The sequence below is a fragment of the Phasianus colchicus genome, chromosome 7 (assembly GCF_987193195.1).
Source record: "Phasianus colchicus chromosome 7, bPhaCol1.hap1.1, whole genome shotgun sequence".
NCBI classification, from domain to species: Eukaryota; Metazoa; Chordata; class Aves; order Galliformes; family Phasianidae; genus Phasianus; species Phasianus colchicus.
In genome coordinates this window covers 611,165-630,007 of record NC_143442.1, presented here as the reverse complement: position 1 = coordinate 630,007, position 18,843 = coordinate 611,165, and the positions used below count along the sequence as shown (strand labels likewise).

The window sequence follows — 18,843 nt, the reverse complement described above, 5'->3', positions numbered from 1 at the left end:
ATAAAGGGCAACCATAACCAAAGTTCAAACACCAAAGAAGATTCACCAGTTTGACCCAAGCTGTGAGCAGAACAATTAAATTTAACAAAAAATAAACTGTGCTACGAGTCCATTTATCCAGGCACAAGGGAAAAGAGAAACTCCTCTCCACTCATTCTCCTCTTGGTCCTCCCAGGTAAACTCAAGTTGTAACAAAACCAGACCCACCAGAACCTCTTCACCTATACATTGCACAACGTTCTTTCTCACCATTTCACCACCCTGCGAGAATTGCTGCAAGGCTGAACCCTCAGCAGGAGGGCCTGTGGCACCTCCTTCCCTCTCTACATGCTCTAGTGCCAACAATCAATTAATCCAATTGACTGTTTTGTGTCAGAGCATTTCTGCAGGACAATGAAGCACAGTTGCTGGGACACTTCCTCCATTTATGGGACTCAGATTTCAGCACCTTCCTGAAAGTCTCTCTGCTTAAAATTTCCCTTCAACCACTGAATACAAACACAAGAGTTAACTCCTGAGGACTGCAAGATGTAAAATAGCACAGAACTTTCACATAAGTCAACTGTTTGGTTAACTTACCTTTGTGTTAACTACATGAATACAATTATACTACTTACCTAAAATATTTTCATGCCGCAGCAATACAGTGTTATACAATTCAGTTTCCCTGAACCAGGATTTTTCATCCCTAGAAGAGAAGATCTTCACAGCAACATTTTCTCCTTGCCACTGACCCCGCCAGACTTCTCCATAACGGCCCTTTCCTGGTCAGGGAGGAAACAAAGAGCTGTGAACTAGCAGTCCTCGCAGGATTAAGGACAGAAGCAGCCAAGCAAACAAAATCCACTCCTCCCAAATACGGGTACTAAAGAATCAGTGCTCATCACTGCCCTTCACCTTATGTAGTATTACCAGGACAACATGCAAAGACACATATGCTATTAAACCCAAGTTTCTAACAACAGCATGAGATTACTGCCAATATGCATAAACAAAGGTACATATGCACACACACCAAACACTGTGGGTGTTAGCTGTACTACAGCTGAACAAATCTACAGGACACAGTAAAAATTGTATTTTCTCTGTAATCTGATATATTTGCCTCTAAAATTTCCCACAATGCATTCCTTGCAGTAATTCCTTCTCTGTTTTGTCTAGAAAACAACACGTCACACACAACTCTCTGAAGTGGGGGTACCTCAGCGTCATGATGCCAGAAGCAGTCAAGGCATGAAATTGAAGAGATGGACACTGACTCTGAATTCCCACTTCTCTCGACAAAACCCAAACTCAGTCACAGCTCACTGCTGACATTTCAGCACCTCGCAGAACATTTTGCTACTCGACACACAGCGTTTTCCATTGTGTGTTTTGTCCTGGATGTTTAGACTGCACGTGTGGATAAATACAGCTCTCTCCTCCTTGCACACCAGTACTGCACCCAGCGTTTGTATTGGGCAAGGAAATGTTTTCACTGCCAGCAATGATAGCACTGCTGTTGCTTAAGTGACTTAGGCAATGTACTACAGGTCACTGTAGGCAATTAAAATAAACCCATGAGTTCTGAGGTTAGGAGGACAAAAAGGACACAAACACCAGGGGAAGCCTTTGTGCCTCCCTTGCAAAAGCAATAAGTATAGCCAGGCATAAAATGAAGGACGTCAATAAAAAACAAAAAACACTAAAGACCATCACCAAAGCATCAGACACGCTGTCTGCATCCCAAGCTTTCTACCCAAGAAGTAGAAAGCAACATTAAATTATTAAACACCCAGAAGCAAAGCAACATCCTGGAGAAGGCAGAGTGGGTAAGTTTCTGATCATCATCTCCACCACAGCTAGAATACCATGTGTCAATACCAATTGACACAACACACTCTGCTGGACTTGACAACTGTAAATACCCCAATTCCGCCCTTCATGGCTGTGCCATTCAGTGTTCCAAAGGGACGCATACAGATCAGCTGCAGACAGATACCCAACAGTGACATCTCAATGCTGTCACCCAGAAGAGAACTCCTGCAAAGTGCTTTCATCTGGCTCTGCCATAAAGGCTAACAAACACAGGCTCTGGAAATAGCACCAGCCCATGTTACCTCAGGAGCAGGCATCAGCCCAACAAGACACACACACCTCTACACCACAGACTACACACCTCTCAAAATCATTGTGCATATAATATTCTATAGTTTCTGATGAAGAGGAACTGCTCAACATGTAGACTAAGATTTAATGTCAGTGTGAACACATGCCTACTCAAGGCACACTATAGGCCAGAAGCAAAGAAACTCCGGCAAAATGTCAGCCCAGGCTCAAAAAAAAAAAAATGTAGAAGAGCCTGAACATCATACTTAAAGTTCTTCAAAAAGATCAAAAGGAGTTTTAGGAAAGAATTATTTGTAGTTACTTACACCTAGTTAAAAAAAATAATTACTGAAAAAATTTCTCTTTCAGGAAGGACAGAGCAGCACTAATACATCATTGCCTGCATGCTCCCAAAGCAACCGCAGAGAAGCAGGCCACAAAACATATCAGAAAGGGGCAGAAATATTTAAGTATGCCATCAGAAACCTTTCTGAAACCACTATTGTGAGTGAAAAGCTGCAAGGAACATTACCATGACACCATCTGACACCCTAAGCCACATAAAATGGGGGTTTGGTCCCATGGCCGCAGAGGCCTTGCAGGAATTGAGGCAGGGTCTCCAGGTGAAAGTCAGGCTGGTGGCAGCCGCCTTCCTGTGATCCCCAGCTGCCAAAAACACTGAAAGGAATACAAGATTCCCAAGGTATTGCCTTCTGCAGCCTGAGTGTGCTTAAATTCACATCCTTTGCATCTCCCCTTCTAATCACATATTTATAAAGTGCTATTTTAGCTATTTCACTTGCTGCTTCAACTCCAGATCCTAGAGTCCAAACAATCATTTTCCAATTCTGAAGCCTTCTAACTGAACACCATTTACTGTTTTACAAATGTGTTAGACAGTTTCAAACTCCAAATGGCGTTTGCTTCTCTTAACACACAGTCCATCTAGCTTACAAGGTGCCCATTCAAATGTTCTTCCATTGTACTATCTAGCATTACCTTCCTGAAAAAAGGTCAAATTTTTCCTTATAAAGCACAGATGATATTTGCTGTCTTCTGCATAGATCTGAAAGGATGATCCCACTTTCAAAGCAGAAATGCATTCTGTAAGCTGAAGCATGAAAAGTTTCGTATAATGTAAGCACAACTGAAGAAAAAGGTAATTAGGATGCCAGACAGAGTTTTCTGCCTGTGTTTGTTACCCAGACCCAGCACAAGGCAAACAAGATTTCTACTGACCTACGCACTCCACAAGCGTGATCTGGCGAGCCACTGTTCTTTGCACCAAGAATGGAAGTCCAGAACCACTTCCAGATGTGCAGGAATGGTCCAATAAATCCTGTTCAAAAGCAAGATCAGAATTTCACTATATAAACTGCATTGTTTTCCACTTAAATACACAAAGGTGTATCTCCTCATAGAATTAAAGCTTATTGGTAGTATCAGACACATGGGGAAGTTCGGCTATGCAGAACCAAAATACACCGCAGCCACCACTCTCAGTGGACTGAGAACATCCTGCACAAGGTTTTCCTATTGCAAAGGCTTTACCAGGCATACCAGAGAAGAGAGGAACTAAAACTTGTGTGTAACCAATTTATCTTGGAAATTTCACAGTCAACTCAGCAAGGAATAGCAAACAAATCAAGCACTGTTTCACGCTCACATTTCTTATTCTGTCCCTATCCTTTATTCTGTGTTCCAGTATCATTTTCTTCCAGACAAGCATTTGTTTATTTTAAGAAGAGCATGACATTTAGTGCATGTGAACCTGGACGTTCACTTGCAGCATGCAAGCCATCCTGCCATCAGACTCTGCCTACACTGGTTTTTCAGCAATTTGTCTTTCTTAGCTCCTTATCTCGAACATGCATTTGTCACTTATTTTAAAGAGGTTGATTGAAACTTCCTTCCCCCCCCCCCCAAATCTTCTAGGCCTTGCAGTAACCTGAACCACTTCAATGAGACCTAAGTTCTCAGACACTTAAACCTTCACCTCTGTGTCATCAGCAGGAGAAGCAATGTTTACTCTTGAACCTCACCTATTTTTCCAACTCCTTGTGGTCTCTTCCTTTTGAAGACGACTACAAGAGCACAGCCATGCAAGCATGCTTTCACTGGCTAGAGCTTAGCTTGTCTCTCAGATCTACTGACCTGGGAGATCCCATATCCTCTAAGTCTGCTTTATGCATCCCTATGAATAAACATGCATTAGAAAGAGCTGCTGACAATTTCTGTACTTAAAAGCCCAGCCACAGATGGAGTCTGGAACAGAAACATGCAATGACTTGTTTTTCCAACAGCCTCTAACATGTGCCTGCAGACATATGCTGGTGCCCAGCCAGGCGCATGGCTGAAGTCAGGAGCAACAGGGAGATGCTGTCAAGGCGCTGCACAAAAACAGAGGGGTTTGGGAGCAATGGCTTCCAGGCATGGCTCAGGAAGGGCTGTGCTTTGCAGAGCTTTCTGTTCAAAAAGAACGTTAGGAAAATTCTAGTTGAACATTAAAATCCTATTAGCCTACAAAAATGCTAATACACAGCTACTTTTATAGCAAGGACTCCTAAACTAGTTCTAAGCATTAGCACCTGGTTGCTCCATATTACTGGGCTTTTTTTTCCTCTTTAGAAAGGAAAACAGGATAAAAAAGCATATGCCCAATCAACCACAAAGCATTTTCAGGAAGCTGCACTGCTGGGCTTCAACCATATCCAATGAAATCTCATTTCTCCTCACAATTTTTTTTAATGAGCGCTCAAGACAAGATTGTGTAATACTGACAGGAGATGCTGTTTTGCTTTTCTGATGGAAACAGAGCTCATTATCTTATCTACATCAATGACTGTAAAAACAAGATCGAGAAGGCCACAGCTCTTTTATTCTCCATTAGGAAGCTCAGCTTAGAGCTGTATTTACTGCACTAGGGAGACTAATCCTAAATGCAAACAAAGTTAGCGTAACAGAACTGGAGATTTAGATCCCACAACTGACATGAAAAATCCAGAACATGAAAGACTTACTGTGTAGGTGAACATGTACAGACAAGGAAATATCAATATCTTTATTTTTTGTTTACATCACCAGCACCAAGAGGCAGAGACACGATGCTTACAGAGCTACAAGAGTTACACAGCTATGAACAAAACGACAGCAGACCAACTTCTCCAATTTCTTTTGAATGATTTTTTTTTAATTTATTTCTCCCAGGCTTTAACTGCTGTTTCCTTGGATCATGAAACAATAAAGAGCAAAAGGTCTGCAACTGGAATGGGAATGGTTTTGCACTGATAAGAGATAAGAGCTGGAAGACAGTGCTTACAGACAATCAAGTTGCATACCTGCCTAATTTGCGGGGAACACATCAAACTGGCTCTTTTAAGACCAAGAATCAAGCCTTCTAAGAGAGCCAAAGACATTAAAAAAAGAAGTTACCAAGTGTAATTTATATATGGCTGAGCTGAAGCAGAACAGCAGGCAGTGACACAAAGCTGTTGCAGTTTACAGAGCGCCTGTTCCCAGTCACACCAACCACCCAATACTTCAAGCTCAGGAGGAAGGCACTGGTTTCAGTAACACTCAATGTACTCCTCAAGCCATGAATGTTCAGTTTTGATGGGAATGTTGCTGGAAACATTTTCAACTATTATTACTTAAAATAAGGCCAAGGTATAACACTTCAAAACTTTAAAAAGGAAACACTTCCCCATGTTATTATATTTTCCATAGACTGAGTGACTTGAAACATTTAAAAAATAGAATTTTGAACAAGATGTCCAAAGAAAATGAGAAGTGCTGCTACTCCCCTCTGTCAAAAAAATTCACTGATTTCCTACTCCTCCAAGAGCCCACCTACTAAGTTCATGGGACTCAGATCTGAAGTTTTAAGTTAAGAAAACCTGTATTTTTTTCTTTCCCCATCATCACATCCTTTTCAGTCTTTCAAACTGTCACTGAAACATCCAAATCACAATACATTTTTACACCTTTCATATCACTTTAGGCTACTCGAAAACTGTACAAACGTTGTTTTGCTGGTACATAAGCTTCTCAGTGGCTTTAGATGTTGTTTGTAGAACCAGAAAATGTTTGACTAGAGCTTACAGCAACTCTCCAAGTCAAGGAAACTATACTTGCAAAAGGTTTTTGTTTGGTTGGTTTTTGTTTGTTTGTTTAAGTTTCATTTAAACTGTGGCTTCTGAACACAGTAACGTCCCCACAGTAACAGAAGTCCTGACACTTAAATGGCATCCTGGCAGCATAAAGCCATGGCCATGTCTGGAGGGTCTGTGAGGGCATTTGGAAGCAAAGTTTTTACCATTCACAAAGGTTACTTACTGCCAATGTACTGTCTCCAACATTTGAAGCAATGAGTCCCTCAATTGTGCCATATTCTGCATCTCTAGAATTGAGTCTCTCCATGTGGTTCTTCTGTATTCTCCGGATGACGAGCACAGCTACCACAGAGAAAACTACCAGCACTACCACGGGAGCCAGTATAACAATGATTAGTGTTTCCATGCTGTAACCTGCAGCTTCCCCTTGCAGGGTTTGCCCTTGGAAAAGAGAAAGAACAAAAGAAAAAACGTTAAAACACCCAGAGAAAACACTTCCACAACCAATAGTGCTAACACGCTCGGTGGCCACTCAGACTGGGAGAGGCCTTTAGACAGGCAAGGCAGCAGCACACAGCTGCACAAAGCGTGCTGCCATGACTCAACTGCTCACAATTCCTTTTTTTTATAAGTTAACCACTCACCTTTAGAAGAGGGCAGCTTCGCAGTGATATTCATGTTGCACAGGTATCCTTGGCAGCACTCCACAGCTTGGTCAGGAGATGGCGGAGTTTTGCACGTCATTTTCCCTTGTTCATAGACTTGGAAGCAGCCTTTCTGGTAAACCTTAGCACCATCGTTAATGCTTAGGGAGGCGAAGCACTGCTGGCCCTGGCAGCGGTCTCCATTCCCACATGACATGCCTTCACACACACATTCATTTAGCTTCAGCTCCTCATCTGCAAAAAGGGAGAGGTGAGGAAAAAGCACACCATACTCTGTAACTACTTTCACAGAGAAATTCAGTTATCTCCAAAGAATAAGACAGTAAAAATCCTTTGTTTAAGGGAAGGAATATCGCTTGTAGCTATCACAGAGGAACTACCAAGTAGGAGCTAACAATACTCATTTATCTGATTCAGCAAGGCAGAGATATGAGCCCGCACCACTGAAGAAATACCAGTCTTATCTGCCCACTCCAAGCACTCACATTCCCAGGGCTCAGCTTTACATCACCCCACAGGCACTGCTGCAGGGGTACAGCATGGAAGGGTCGTCTGCACAAGGGCAGTAAGCAGAGAGAAACCAACCGTAACTTTAAAGGAGATTTGCTAAACTCAATTGCATTGCTCTGCTCAGGGGGACTGAACAGAGATGAGGCTGCTCCTGCACACACTCCCTGGGTGCATGCACTCTCACAGCCAGGCTCACTCACATTCTTTTTTCAGCTCTAGCAAAGTTTCCAGCCATAAACACACAGATGTCCCTAACACAGCAGCACGTCACCACGTGTTCAACTTTTCAGAGCCTATCATTGGAGGTTGCCCACTGGGAATACAACTCTGTTTATTTTCCTCTTGTTTTTTTTCTGCCCTCCCACAATGAACAAATACGTAAGTATAGTTTTCCACTTTTTAACTGCCTAAAGTCAGCCAACTTCCCTGCAGCCCACGCCCTGCTCAGTGCACGGACAGCCCCTGTGGCTCACAGCCTGTTCTATCCCACCTCCCCACCCAGGGACCTTTCCAGGCCTAGGGCAGCCTGCAGCAGCCAGAGAGCAGAAAGCCACCCCTTTGGCAAAGAACCTCTGGGCTGGGAGCACAGGCACTCTCCTTCACAACAGTTACTCCTCATGCCCAACTGCTCCTCAGTTTCCCCAGCTGGTTTTCCAGCCTTGTAGTGCATTACCACCTACCCCTGTCCCCCATCGATGCCCCTGCAGTGCCACTCAGCCCACAGGCCATGCTGGGTTGCACAGGGCCAGCAGTGGTTGCCATGCCCTGGCAGGTGCTTGTAAGCTGGATGCTGCACCACAATGACACATCCTTACGTGCATAAAGCCACCCACAAGGGGTGCCTTCCTCACCACATTCTCCCATGGAAAAATACACTGCACGCGTTCCTTCACAGAATCACAGAATGGCCAGGGTTGGTTGGAAGGGACCCCAAGGATCATGAATCTCCAACCCCCCTGCCACATGCAGGGCCACCAACCATCCCACCTAATGCTAGACCAGGCTGCCCAGGGCCCCATCCAACCTGGCCTTGAACACCTCCAGGGACGGGGCATCCACAGCCTCTCTGGGCAGCTGTTCCAGCACCTCACCACTCTCTCTGTAAAGAATTTCCCCCTGACATCCAACCTAAATCTCCCCTCCCTCAACTTAAAACCATTTCCCCTCATCCTGCAGTTATCTACCCTTTCAAAGAGTTGATTCCCCTCCTGCTTGTAGGCTCCCTTTAGGTACTGAAATGCTGCAATGAGGTCACCCCGCAGCCTTCTTTTCTCCAGGCTGAACAAGCCCAGCTCCCTCAGCCTGTCTTCATAGGAGAGGTGCTCCATTCCTTGTAACATCTCAACTTAGAGATGTTCTCTCCACTGAGCAGAATGTTCCGCTTCCCACCCAAGCAGCCAAGGAAACAGGCACGGGGCCACCTTGTCTCACTTGTATTAAAGCAACACCACTTACTGATATTTCTTCAGCTCTGACTCAAAATAAATGCTATGTCAGCTATGTCATATGGTCAGCAAATGATAAACTAAACAAACGTACAAAAAGTCAAAACATGCAGCACAAAAAGTCTCCGTTTCCTCTCTAAGGACAACCCACTCCCAGTGGGGGAACTAGCAAAGCATGTTAAGAGGTTACAAACCCAACGTGGAGCCAGGCCAGGGCTGCTGAAATCTCTCACCATGACAGGGACTTCAAACACAAAGGTCACAATATTTAAAAACAGCAATATTGCTTTTCTTTTTAAATGACAAGTGTTAAGCAACTCTGGAGGCAGATGGGGGCAGGGCAGCAGGTGAGCAGGCAGCACAGGGTCAGCATCCATCCCTCACAGGGCCCCAGAGAACAGCAGTGTTAAGTGTACACAGAAAGAAAACGCACCGTAGGAAATTTGGGAGAGGAGAAGGGAAGGAATAAAGCAAACAGAAGCACAAAGCTGGCATGGCTATTCTGCAGACACTTCCACAGGAAGCTCCACTTCACAAACAGGAAAACGTTCCTTGTAGACGTGCACTCAGCTGGCATGGGTCAGTGGACTGCAGCCCCCAGACAGCTGCTCCGGGCACTGCGCAGCCCCAGCACAGCCCTGCCAATGCTCTACACTCCTTAATATAATAGCTCTGAAAGCTACTAACGTTTTATTTGTAAAGAATCAGCTGTACTTCAAGTGTGATAAGGAGGTGCAGCATGAAAACTGCTATCAAACTACTAAGAATATACTGTATAGTATAACATATTTCCATAGTTTAACATATTTCCACTAAGATCTGTCTAGAGTTGCTTCCTTTTCAAACCGTGCCTTAATCTTTGCTTTGTAAACACAAATAAAACCACACTAAGCCTCCACACATGTATTTCCCCACTTTACAGTCTTTCCCAAGGATCCAATCATCATGCGCTTTTATTATTTGCATCAATATTTGAGAACAAACTCAGGGGATTTCAGAAAGACCTGACAAGGCAAAGAGCACCACTGTGCCACAGCAGATACTCTGTGCATGTCACACATCACCTGAAACGCAGTCACAGCTGAGGAAGTCACTGGCAGAAAGCCTTCCCTGCACGCTGACAGCAGGCAGTTTTGGAAGCAGCCATCACACAACATCCAGAAGCCTTCAGGTGAACCACCACCCTTCTCCCATTTTGCTGAAGCAAACCTTACACGCATTGCACATCTGAAACCCTTACATGCACACAACGACAGGAGGAGTCACTCAGCATCTCCAAAGACCTGACTGGAGCAGCCATGGAGAAGATGAAGTGCCGTGCTGAACAGCCCAGACATGAGAGCCCTCCAGAGGACGGCCCAGTAACACAACTCCACCTCATCCCACTGTGCTGCAAAGAGCTGCTCCTTGCGTACCTCAAAGGTTTGCCATTCAAATAAGGTTTCCCATTTCACTCCCCAGGCCCTGCTAAGCCCTATATCAACCACATACTATAGATTTTGTACACAAGCAGGCAAAAAGCAGGCTCTGAAGCAACTCCAAGTGGAGCTGAGAAGAGCTCTCCCCGCCATCACCAGCACAGCACTCACCTTGCACACTGCGGGAAGGCAGGGCCAGCAGCAGCAGCAGCACGGGGAGAGCCATGGCTCCATCTGTCACCGTAGGCCTGCAGGAAGAGACAGACATGAGAGCTGGGCACACTTACACTGCCTCCAAGTGTAACCACCCCAAAACAGTGCCTCTCCACATCTCCCATCAACTCCATAAATGAAGTGCAGGACGACCAAGTTTGGTCTCATTTCCTACACGAGTCATCTTCTGCATCTACAAAACTTCTATTTTATCACAGTATCTTAGTGAGATTTATACTTTTTTGTAAAGTTACAGAAGCATAATTTGCAACTATAGCATGTATCTGAAGTGTGCCAAGAGGACGGTACGCGCCCTTTCAGCAGCAAGCAGGCATGTAATGTAGATTTGCTTTACCAACCAGGTTTTAAAGAGTTGAACCTGCTATGAACTTCAAAGGAAGTTGTGCAAAACTGCATTGTTTGGATTACGGAAGAGAGAGGTCTCTCTCTCTGAATAACTTTCTTTAACCAGAAGCAACCGGCGCTGGACAGCAGAGAAAGCACTGCATGTATAGCAGAGCCATCCCAGCTCCGTGCTGCTTGACCCACGTCCTGTGCAAGAACTGAAGGTGTTCCCAGCAAAGGCACAGGCTCCTCTAAGGAAGTAAATAAAGGACTGAATTCTTTCACATACTTCAAACCTTTTCCAGAATGCTTGCTCCTTACAAGAAAACAAAAGCTCTCTCCTCACTTTGAAGAGCTATTTTACATGCTACTGACAAGAAACTTCTTTGTAGCAGGGGTCATCTCAGTGGAGAACTTGGGACTGCGGAGAACAGCAGATAATGGCCCTATGGGTCTCCAATTCTAAACCACCCACCTGCCCCGACCCCAAGCCCTAAAGAGCAGCAGGGAGCACATCCAGATCAACACAGCTCTGGTGAGCAGGCACGGGGCTGCTGCTGTGCCTCTGACAAGCAGCACTTACATTCGCTTACTCACACGGCATCCTAATGCAGCAGACAGAAAAGTGACAGTATCAACATTTTTCAATTTTCAGCAGGTATCTTCTGTTGCTGCCTTTTCATATCATTAGCAGGCTGCCTGTATGGTTGGTGACTAAAGCCAAATCATTTCTGTATTTATTTCCTGACACAGATTAGCTTTGGAAAGATGTCAGGGATTGTTCTGTGACCAGTTAATGTGGTCAAGGATTTGTGACCCTCTGTGCTCCAGTTCTGAGACTCCCTGCTTGAAGGGAGGAGCAAGCAGCACCCAGCATCACTCCCTCTGGACAACCCGCCTCTCACTGCTTGCACCCACTCTGCCTTTCTACTCCCATTGCCAAAAGACCTTGCAACACACACAGTACCTCACCTCCAACAATCACAAAACACACGCAAAGCTGCATGCAGCACAATCAGTGAGCACTCATGGATGAGGTGCAGGGTAGGTGAAAGCTGCCCTGGAGCAGCCGGTACGTAGTGCTGCAGCCAGCCCAGGACCCTGCACGGGGACAGCAAAGTCCCATGTCCCCAGCTGCAGAACCAGGCTCAGCTGCTGCCAGTGCTACCAGTGCTCAGCTCTGCTAGAAATGGAATTGAATGTGTGAAGTGTGCGCTCAGGACATGCTGAAGAGAAGGGACAGAAGACAGAGAAAGTGGATAATGGCATGCTACCTACATGCTGAAACCAGAAGTCTGCAAGCATTTGTTTTTCCTTTCAAGCAGTCTATTTCAATAATGATTCACCAGAAGACTGACAAAAGCCAAAAGTACACTCAAGCCTGAGCCCAGAAAGGAAGAGAGGAACCCAAACTGTCCCCCCAGCAGAGAGGCCAGCCTTCCCTGGCAGCGAGCAGTAACTGCGCTGAGGCCAGCAGTGATCCACTGGCTACACAAGGGTTTCCAGTAAGCCCTTAACTCTCAATCCCTCACCCAAAGGACCGAGGAAGGGTGCTCTGCAGCACAGACCATCACAGAATTGCAGGGGTTGGAAGGGACCTCAAGAGATCCTCAAGTCCTAACCGCTGCTAAAGAAGGTACCCTACCACAGGTTGCACAGGAAGGTGCCCACCTGGGTCCTGAATGTGTCCATAGGAGACCCCACAAAGTCTCCGGGCAACCTGTGCCAGTGCTCCCTCACCCTTACCATAAAGAAGTTGTCTGCATGTTTGTACACAACTTCCATGCACAAGTTTTAGGCAATTGATCCTTGTCTTATTGCTACACCCAGACAAGAAGAGTCTGCCCTTATCCATTTGCCTCCCACCTCCCTTCAGATATTAGGGAGGACCACCTCCCTCAACCTGCTGGCCACGCTCTTTCTAATGCGCCCATGGATGACTTCACTCAGCAACACACTTGTTGCTGGCTTCCCCCAACAACATGCCTGCCAACCCACTAGGGCTTCTAGGAGCACCGTGCCCACCATCCCCCCAGGGCTCCCTGCCCAGCACCCAGAGAGCCCAGCACCAAAGGCTGCAGGACAGCCAGTGCTCAGCTATCAGCAAAGCAAACAGCAAAACCCAGGTTACAAAGAGATCTCATGTGTTGTCCTCTCCAAGAGAAAAGCTGAATACCAAGAAGTTAAACCTGGCTTTTGTGAACCTTTGTTTCCTGGACACCTCCAAAAGCAGGGCCAGAATGCCTGCAGCGCTGTGCAGGCTGGTGCTGCCCGGGTTCCCAGTGAGTGTGCACTGCAGGGGGAGCTCAGAGCAGGGCTGCAAACAGCCAGACCTGTCTGCAAAGCACTTAATGCACGTAAATGAGAACCAAAATCCGACTCAGGTAATAACAGCAAGCATGCCTTCTCTACCTACTGCTTGTTTAGATAAAGAAAATAAGTTTTTAACATAAAGAACAAAATAGTCTTTAACAAAACTCCACAGAAACCTAAAACACAGATCTAAAACACCAGTGGGGACTGCTCCACGAGAACTTCTCCAAAGGGGAGAGAGAGTGGGATTTAATCCCAAAGGAGGGGAACTGGAAAGCAGCCAACAAATAGCACGTACCATTTATTCTCCTTTCTCCACAGATCAGTCTTTGTTGACATCTGACTGCAAACTTTTGGCACGCCCTGCACTGAGAACGACTGCAGTTGCAGTAACCACTAGATGGCATTCAGAACACGAGTGCCTGTGCCTTGGGCACTTCGTGACACACTCCATCCCACCCAGGGCTTGCTATATGGCAGAGCTGCAAACGGAATACATACTGTGTATGCTACCATCAGCATGCAAGGAAAAACACTGCTTGTTTCAACTTTTCCACCTACAGAAGCGCACAATTAGAAAGTGGGAAGTTTGCTATGGGTCACCACAGACACATCCCCAAGGGGTAGCAGCAGGCAGATCCACCCAGGCCTGCTGACCTGCTGCCACAGGGCAAGCCCGGCCCAGGCAGGCACTGCAGCAACTCAGCTCTGCATTCCTAAGGGTCAGGAGAGCTTCCCAGAAGCACAGAGGAGCGGCAGCAAGCACACCACACGGCAGAGGAGCTGCAGTTAAAAGTGCCCACCTCACCATACTGGGGCACAACTAAGTTCCGCCTGTATTCACGAAGCCCCCAGATTCCACAGGAGAGGTTCTGAGAAGCCCCCACCCCGTGCACGGCACAGCCCCAGATGCAGTGCCAGCAGCAGGCGGAGCGCAGGCCGGGCGCCAGCAGACACGGGGTCACAGCTCATCTGAATGCAGAGCAGACACGGCACGCCGACTCGGGGCAGCTCCGCCGGATCACAGGCGGCCGCGCTGTCACCCGCAGCCCTGGCGGCAGCAGGCCAAGGGCCCGAGGGCTGCGCATATTTGGCGTGCGCCTCATCAGATCGGTATCAAAAGAAAACACCCCCAGCACTGGGCTGCGACTGCCATCCTCAACCACCACACACGAGCACAATTCACACAATTCACCAGTGGCATGAGCTTTAAAAGCAAAGATGGGCGCTTAAAACTGACAAATCACATGGTGGTTGGCCGTTTCTTAAATCAAAGTTCACAGGAACACACAGACCTCCTCAGAGCAGCACCACAGCAGTGCTCCGTGTGTCAGGACAAGGGCAGACCTGGGTGTTCTCCTGCCAGCAGCACAAAACCCAGCCGTAGCACTGCCCGTGGGCAGAGAGCACCCAGCAGCACATTGAGATCAAGGAGGGCAGTGCCCTGCAAGGCCACGCACATCCCAGATGTCTCTGGGCCTCCCACAGCCACACACACCCATCATACACAACACAAAGTCCCAACACAACCGTCAGGAAGCAAACAACCCGTACAGCATCAAACATGGAGGAAATGCACCAAACATGACTTCTCACAAAGAGGCAGCTCTGCATATGCTCATGCACATCCACTCCTTTCCTATTTAATAGTGAGGGAACAAAGCATGGAGTCACTTACAGAAATAAAGGCCAGCTCAGCCTGCCTCCTGGCACCCGCAAGCAAGAATCCATTTGTTGTCTACATTGTCACCCACTGGCCTCAGCTACACAATAGCAGATATTGCACAGCATGAGAGAACAAGTTAGAAATATCCACAACACCTGGAAAAAAAAAAACCCTCCACATTTATCCAAGAGGAAAAAACACCTTACCTAGGCCAAAGACATGGGCCAGAAACACAGGAGTTCTCATTCCCTTTGGAAAAGAGGAGGGCAGGGAGAGGACGAGGCAGGGCTGGCCCTGCAGAGTGGCTGAACAACCCGGCAGGGCTGTGGGCTCTGAGAGAGAGATGGTCATCAGAGCCCAGCTGCAAAGCTGCACAGGTACTGCATCAGTGGGGCATCCCGAGCACCTCAGCAGTGGGTGGCCTGCTCCACCGATCCCGGACATTTTTACCTTGACCTGAAAGCCTCACCCTATATTGCAACTTCTTAGTGCCTTGGAAAACTCAGGTATCCTTCCCCATTACTTATCACCTTGCAGGCAGCTGCCAAGGATCAACACTGCACCACGGATCAGCTTTCTTTGCAGGGCCTGCACATGGTGACAGTCCATAAGACCCTATGATACTGCACACAGCTCACTGGTCATCTCATCCCTGAGCACCCTGGCAGTTACGAGCGATTCACACATGCAAAGAGCCACCCACACGTGGTCTCACTGATACAGGCAAACAGGTGTGCATTTGGACGCAGCGCCATCAGGCAGTCAGTGATCAGCCAAGCATGCAGCAGCTTCACCTCAGTCAGCAGCACTGAGCAGGTATCAATTCACAACCTGTGTTAGATACACCTCAACTACTGATGTCCTACACACAGTTCAGAAACTCATTAAGCACCCTGAAGATGAAACAAAGATGTTAAGATGCATGGTACATAACAAAGTATTTCTGCACAGGTATTACAGGAAGCACAGATCCCTCCAGAGGGGAGCATGGCATTCTGCACCAGAAGGCTGCATCACAGCTGGGCAATGGAAATTCAATTGGACATTTACCCTGTTAAAAACAACTGAGAGTTACAGACAACTTTGGGCACTACTCACTTTGCCAGCACCATTCCAGATGATCACCCCATGTGGAGACAAGTTCAGCCAGCACCTGGCGAGCCAATCTGCACAGAACACAGAACTACCTGCATCTCAGCACTGGCTATGGGAGGCATGGGCTTCCCCTGGAGCTGTCAGACCCCAACACAACATGAATGGAAGACAGGAACTCTGTCACCCATCAATAGCTTGGACTGATCCACAAGTTTTGTGTAAAAACCAAGCACAAATACTTCTAGCTAATAGAAGTTGCACGTGTAAGCTTTCTATGCCTTTAGAAAAAGTGCACACTAACACCTACTAGCTCTAACTTACTCGAAGTCGACTTCTTTGAGACTTGGCTCACTACCCAGCAGGCACTCCTTTACTTCATAAAGCTTTCATCTGTGCAACACCTGATGAAAGAGCTCAAGGAAAAACAAATCTCCACAACTCACAGCATTTCCCAGCCTACCACCAAGCACTCCTCCATCCTGCTCCAAGCAGCTACCTGGCAGGTAGCAGCCACAGAGGCACCAACACCTCCATCCCTGCATGGAAGTGGGGGGGGGGGGGGGGTCCCAGCCACTGCCCCCAGGCCCCCCAAGTGAAACATTCATTTCAGCAAAACCAACCACCTGCAGCTCACCAGAACTTTACTCCAGGGCTCTTTGTTTTGGTTTCAGTCTATAATAAAGTTTCCTGTTCTACAATTCACTTTGGCTTTCCTTTCACCCCTCAGAGGCTGCCCCTCCAGACAGGGCCCTGAGCAAAGCCCCCTGCAGGCTGGGTCCTGCAAACTGGGCCTCTTCGACGGCATCCTGCTCTGGAAATTTCAACAACCCCAATCAACTTTGGGAACCAACTCTGGGAAAGTTGTAGCGCATTGCCTGCACGACAGGCAGAAAGCACAGCAAAATGCTCACACTACCCTGTTGTTTTACCCCATCAAGTGCGTTTCATCACCATGCCAGACTGAGCCCAGGCATTCCAACTGCTGCCCTGTTGGGCGTGCAGTGCCCCGCAGCCCCACGGCCCTGCTGCCTGCAGCTGCTCCAGAGACAGGAACAGTGCTGCCATGGTGTAGGAGAAATCAGTGACTGCTGCACTAAGATCAGGGTTTGTAAATGCTTTTTATTACTTTCCAGTAGCAAAAAGGTTTCCTTTCAAACGTTTCTCCGAATGCTTCCACCAACATAAACAATGTAAAACAAATGGTTCTGAACACAAATCTTCAGCTCTGGACCCAGTAAGAAAAATCCTTTTCTCTCAATGTCATGGTAGTTTGGTTGGATCCCCACCCCCTCCTTTTTATTCCTTTCCCTGAGTTTTAAACACAGATCTCTTGGCCTTGGGCAGGCGCTGTGTTTTGGTTTGGTTCAGTGCAGTAGCTAGGGCCTGATGATGTAACGTGAGCAGCATTTCAAGATCGCTTCTCATTCTGGCAAGCCCTGCTACAAGACAAATGCAGCCCGACTCCCACAGACATACACAGCAGTGTCTCACCGCCAGCCAGTGCTGTTTGCATAATACACAAGGACCTGCAGAAGGTGCAAGTGCTTTTTAATTCCAGCCCGATGCTGCTGAGCTGGCTCACTCAGAGCCAAACACCCAGTAACAGACCCAAGGAACACATGCACGGCAGGCAGCGCTCCATGGACCGCCATCTCCTTTGGTGCAGCCACCGCCAGCCATGAGCCCATCCACACACCAACAGCCACTGGGCCCCGCCTGCCTGGGCACATCCAAACCTCCACGTGGGCTGCAATGCCAACACACCACCACCCCACCCACGGCCCCTCAGCCCAAGCACCCTAACCAAGACAGTTTGTGGTATTTCGGTCAAATCCAGCAGCAGCTCTGCACACCAGGAGCACAGCTTTTACACAGCAGCAGAGGCTCGGGGCTCCGAGCAGAAGCCAGGCCGCTGCTTGGCACGCCACTTAGAGCTTGACTACAGCCACGTGTCAGCAAGCCAAAGGAAGACAAATGCAAGTTACCCACATATTTTTAGAGCTATCAGATGGAAAACAGAAGATCCTAATGCTCTGTGGGCACGCACCCCTGAATGATGTTTTGCTTCATCAGATCCTTTCATTAACTATTGCTTTGGTGTCCAAGAAGCACCCACTGCCCCAACATGGCTGCATCAGCTCCAGCCCAAAACCTCTGTGCCCCTCCTGGTAACAGGAATTACTGCATCACCACAACAGACATTCAGCACTGCCATCACAAACAACGCTCAGCCTGGTAACTTGGCATCCTATCACTTCTCCCTACTGATTTATTTCAGATACCACTCTGACTCTTCTTTCCAGAGCTCTGTGCTGCAACTTCCTTTTCCATCGCTGGCTGTCTACTTCCAAATTCATGCCTCCCACATGGCCTTGCCAAACCTGACTGTACTCGCATGTCTTCAGAAAATTGTTCCACACATTTACTCAGACTTTCATTTTAATTGCTGTCAGAGATGCCAAAAGCAATCGAATTACTATCCACCAGCCCAATTACTGTGACTGACCTCACACATACTTCTAGCTGCAAACACGAAGTAGAACACAAGCTACGTCTCTTTACAGGCAAGTCTAGCTTTGGATTTCTGAATGAAAGACTGCCTAGAAGCAAATCCTCTGTGATCACACAGAAACTAAGCTGCATTCTCTTGATTAAAGTAAGCTTGTGACATACATCCATTGGCAATTCCCAAGGCTCAGCATCTCAACACAGAGGATCCAGACACAACTGTTAACGTAACAGATTGAATACAACAAGTCAGAGAGAACCTTCACCAACCGCTTCCGAGAGAGAAAACGGGATGCCCAAATTTGCCCTGAGTCAAGAGCCACCTCTAACAGGACATGACTAAGAGACCATTCTGAGCCCAATACAAGAAAAGACAGCATTTCATCATAAACAGAGCATGACCATACTGTTGGTTTTTTTGTTTTTCAGTGTCAGGAAGAATTCAGCATAAATCCATTTGTCTCC

General features: G+C 47.1%; 1 protein-coding gene across 1 annotated transcript in view; it reads right to left on the bottom strand.

The window, feature by feature from the left end:
- ACVR1 (activin A receptor type 1) overlaps positions 1-18,843 on the bottom strand; it is a 45,566-nt gene that overhangs the window by 11,000 nt on the left and 15,723 nt on the right. Inside the window, exons 2-6 of the mRNA XM_031590825.2 lie at positions 10,410-10,486; positions 6,845-7,099; positions 6,424-6,641; positions 3,328-3,427; positions 618-764 (exon numbers count right to left, since the gene is read on the bottom strand). Coding sequence (XP_031446685.1) covers positions 618-764; positions 3,328-3,427; positions 6,424-6,641; positions 6,845-7,099; positions 10,410-10,486 — 797 coding nt within the window. The remainder of the gene's footprint in view (positions 1-617; positions 765-3,327; positions 3,428-6,423; positions 6,642-6,844; positions 7,100-10,409; positions 10,487-18,843) is intronic.